General features: G+C 43.4%; 1 protein-coding gene across 1 annotated transcript in view; it reads left to right on the top strand.

Moving 5' to 3' along the window:
- The first annotated feature begins 1368 nt into the window (after positions 1-1368).
- The window catches only part of qrfpra (pyroglutamylated RFamide peptide receptor a), a 24684-nt gene continuing 23768 nt past the window's right edge, over positions 1369-2284 (top strand). Inside the window, 1 exon segment of the mRNA XM_023969743.2 lies at positions 1369-1766. Coding sequence (XP_023825511.2) covers positions 1427-1766 — 340 coding nt within the window. The 5' untranslated portion in view covers positions 1369-1426.

The following is a 2284-nucleotide window of genomic DNA, read 5'->3' as shown; positions in this document are numbered from 1 at the left end:
TGGTGTTCTTGGGGTTGTACTCATCCTTCTTCTTCCTCCAAACACGGCGGAGTGGAGTTTAGACCAAAAAGCTCTATTTTTGTCTATCAGACCACATGACCTTCTCCCATTCCTCCTCTGGATCATCCAGATGGTCATTGGCAAACTTCAGACGGGCCTGGACATGCGCTGGCTTGAGCAGGGGACCTTGCGTGCGCTGCAGGATTTTAATCCATGACGGCATAGTGTGTTACTAATGGTTTTCTTTGAGACTTTGTCCCAGCTCCTTCAGGTCATTGACCAGGTCCTTCCGTGTAGTTCTGGGCTGACCCTCACCTTCCTCATGATCATTGATGCCCCACGAGGTGAGATCTTGCAGGAGCCCCAGACGAGGTGATTGACCGTCATCTTGAACTTCTTCCATTTCGAATAATTGCGCAACAGTTGTTGCCTTCTCACCAAGCGCTTGCCTATTGTCCTGTAGCCCATCCCAGCCTTGTGCAGGTCTACAATTTTATCCCTGATGTCCTTACACAGCTCTCTGGTCTTGGCCATGTGTGAGAGGTTGGAGTCTGTTTGATTGAGTTGTGTGACAGGTCTTTTATACAGGTAACGAGTTCAAACAGTGCAGTTAATACAGGTAATGTGAAAACAGGAGGGCTTCTTAAAGAAAAACTAACAGGTCTGTGAGAGCCGGAATTCTTACTGGTTGGTAGGTGATCAAATACTTATGTCATGCAATAAAATGCAATACTATTTTTAATTACTTAAAAATCATACAATGTGATTTTCTGGATTTTTTAGATCCGTCTCTCACAGTTGAAGTGTACTCTATGATAAAATTACAGACCTCTACATGCTTTGTAAGTAGGAAACCTGCATAATCGGCAGTGTATCAAATACTTGTTCCCCCCACTGCTCATATTATATATGATCTTAAAACCACTTAGTGGGTTGAGGACAATTTGACCTGAAATTGACTCTAATTACAATAATTTGATTTATCTGAACTTGGTCAGAGAAGGAGCAAATCTGGATAGAACACCATCCTTGAACCATAAACAGGCTCTCCTTTCTATCCCATAACCATCATCTTCATCAATATTTCAATGCAGCTATGGGATACATGGGGGGTTAAATGTTCTCTTATCAACGTCCTATATATAGTCTAATGATTATTGAGTGATGACGCATGCCAGCGCGCGATGCAGCGGTTGTGTAGTAGCCTGGGAGAGCTAGCATGGCACAACTGGAGCCTCCACACGGAGAGAGGAATAGGCTACTCACGCATTATCGCACACGTCTCGGGTGGTGCACAGGACACAGCCGGGGTTTTATCACGACTTATCGCTTCAATAAGTCTCTAATAAGGACACCGCTCTGTCTAAATAAAGGTGAAATAAATTAGCCAGACAGCAAATGAAATAATAGTAATCCGTCACTTACTATGGGGGATACGAAAATAACTCCAGAGGCCCTGCAAGAGCTACTTTACCGTTATAATTTAACGCGTCAGGACTTTATTGAAATCTACAAAATCCAACCGCTGGTTTATACGCCTGAGCTTCCACCTGGAGCCAAGACAGCGTTCGTGATTGTGTACGCGGTTATTTTCTTGCTGGCACTACTTGGAAATAGTTTGGTTGTTTACATCGTGGTGAGAAAGCGGGGAATCCAAACTGCCACGAACATCTTCATTTGTTCTCTAGCAGTGAGCGACCTCCTGATTTCGTTCTTCTGCATCCCGTTCACTTTACTGCAGAACATCTCATCCGAGTGGCTGGGAGGTGAGAGAGTATTATCTATCTGTGTTTTATGAAGTGATTCACTTATAAATTTAGCCTATTTGGTAAAAAGTCGCCTAACATGAATTCTGGATGGTTAGGCCTATTATGATAATGGAGGAGCCACGACTTTCAAAACCACAGCTATTGAGTCATCTACAATTTGGTGCATCACCTTATAAAATAAATTCAAAAAATCTGTGGCTCTATGGGTTTCAAATCTGTGGCTCCATGGGGTTTCAAATCTGTGGCTCTATGGGTTTCAAATCTGTGCTCCATGGGGTTTCAAATCTGTGGCTCTATGGGTTTCAAATCTGTGCTCTATGGGTTTCAAATCTGTGGCTCTATGGGTTTCAAATCTGTGGCTCTATGGGTTTCAAATCTGTGGTTCCATGGGTTTCAAATCTTGTCTCTATGGGGTTCAAATCTGTGGCTCCATGGTTTCAAATCTGTGGCTCCATGGGTGTTCAAATCTGTGGCTCCATGGGTTTCAAATCTGTGGCCTCTATGGGTTTCAATCT

This window comes from Salvelinus sp. IW2-2015, linkage group LG25 (assembly GCF_002910315.2).
Source record: "Salvelinus sp. IW2-2015 linkage group LG25, ASM291031v2, whole genome shotgun sequence".
Classification (NCBI taxonomy): domain Eukaryota; kingdom Metazoa; phylum Chordata; class Actinopteri; order Salmoniformes; family Salmonidae; genus Salvelinus; species Salvelinus sp. IW2-2015.
Note: the sequence above shows the minus strand (reverse complement) of the source record. Positions and strands in the feature narration are given on the sequence as shown.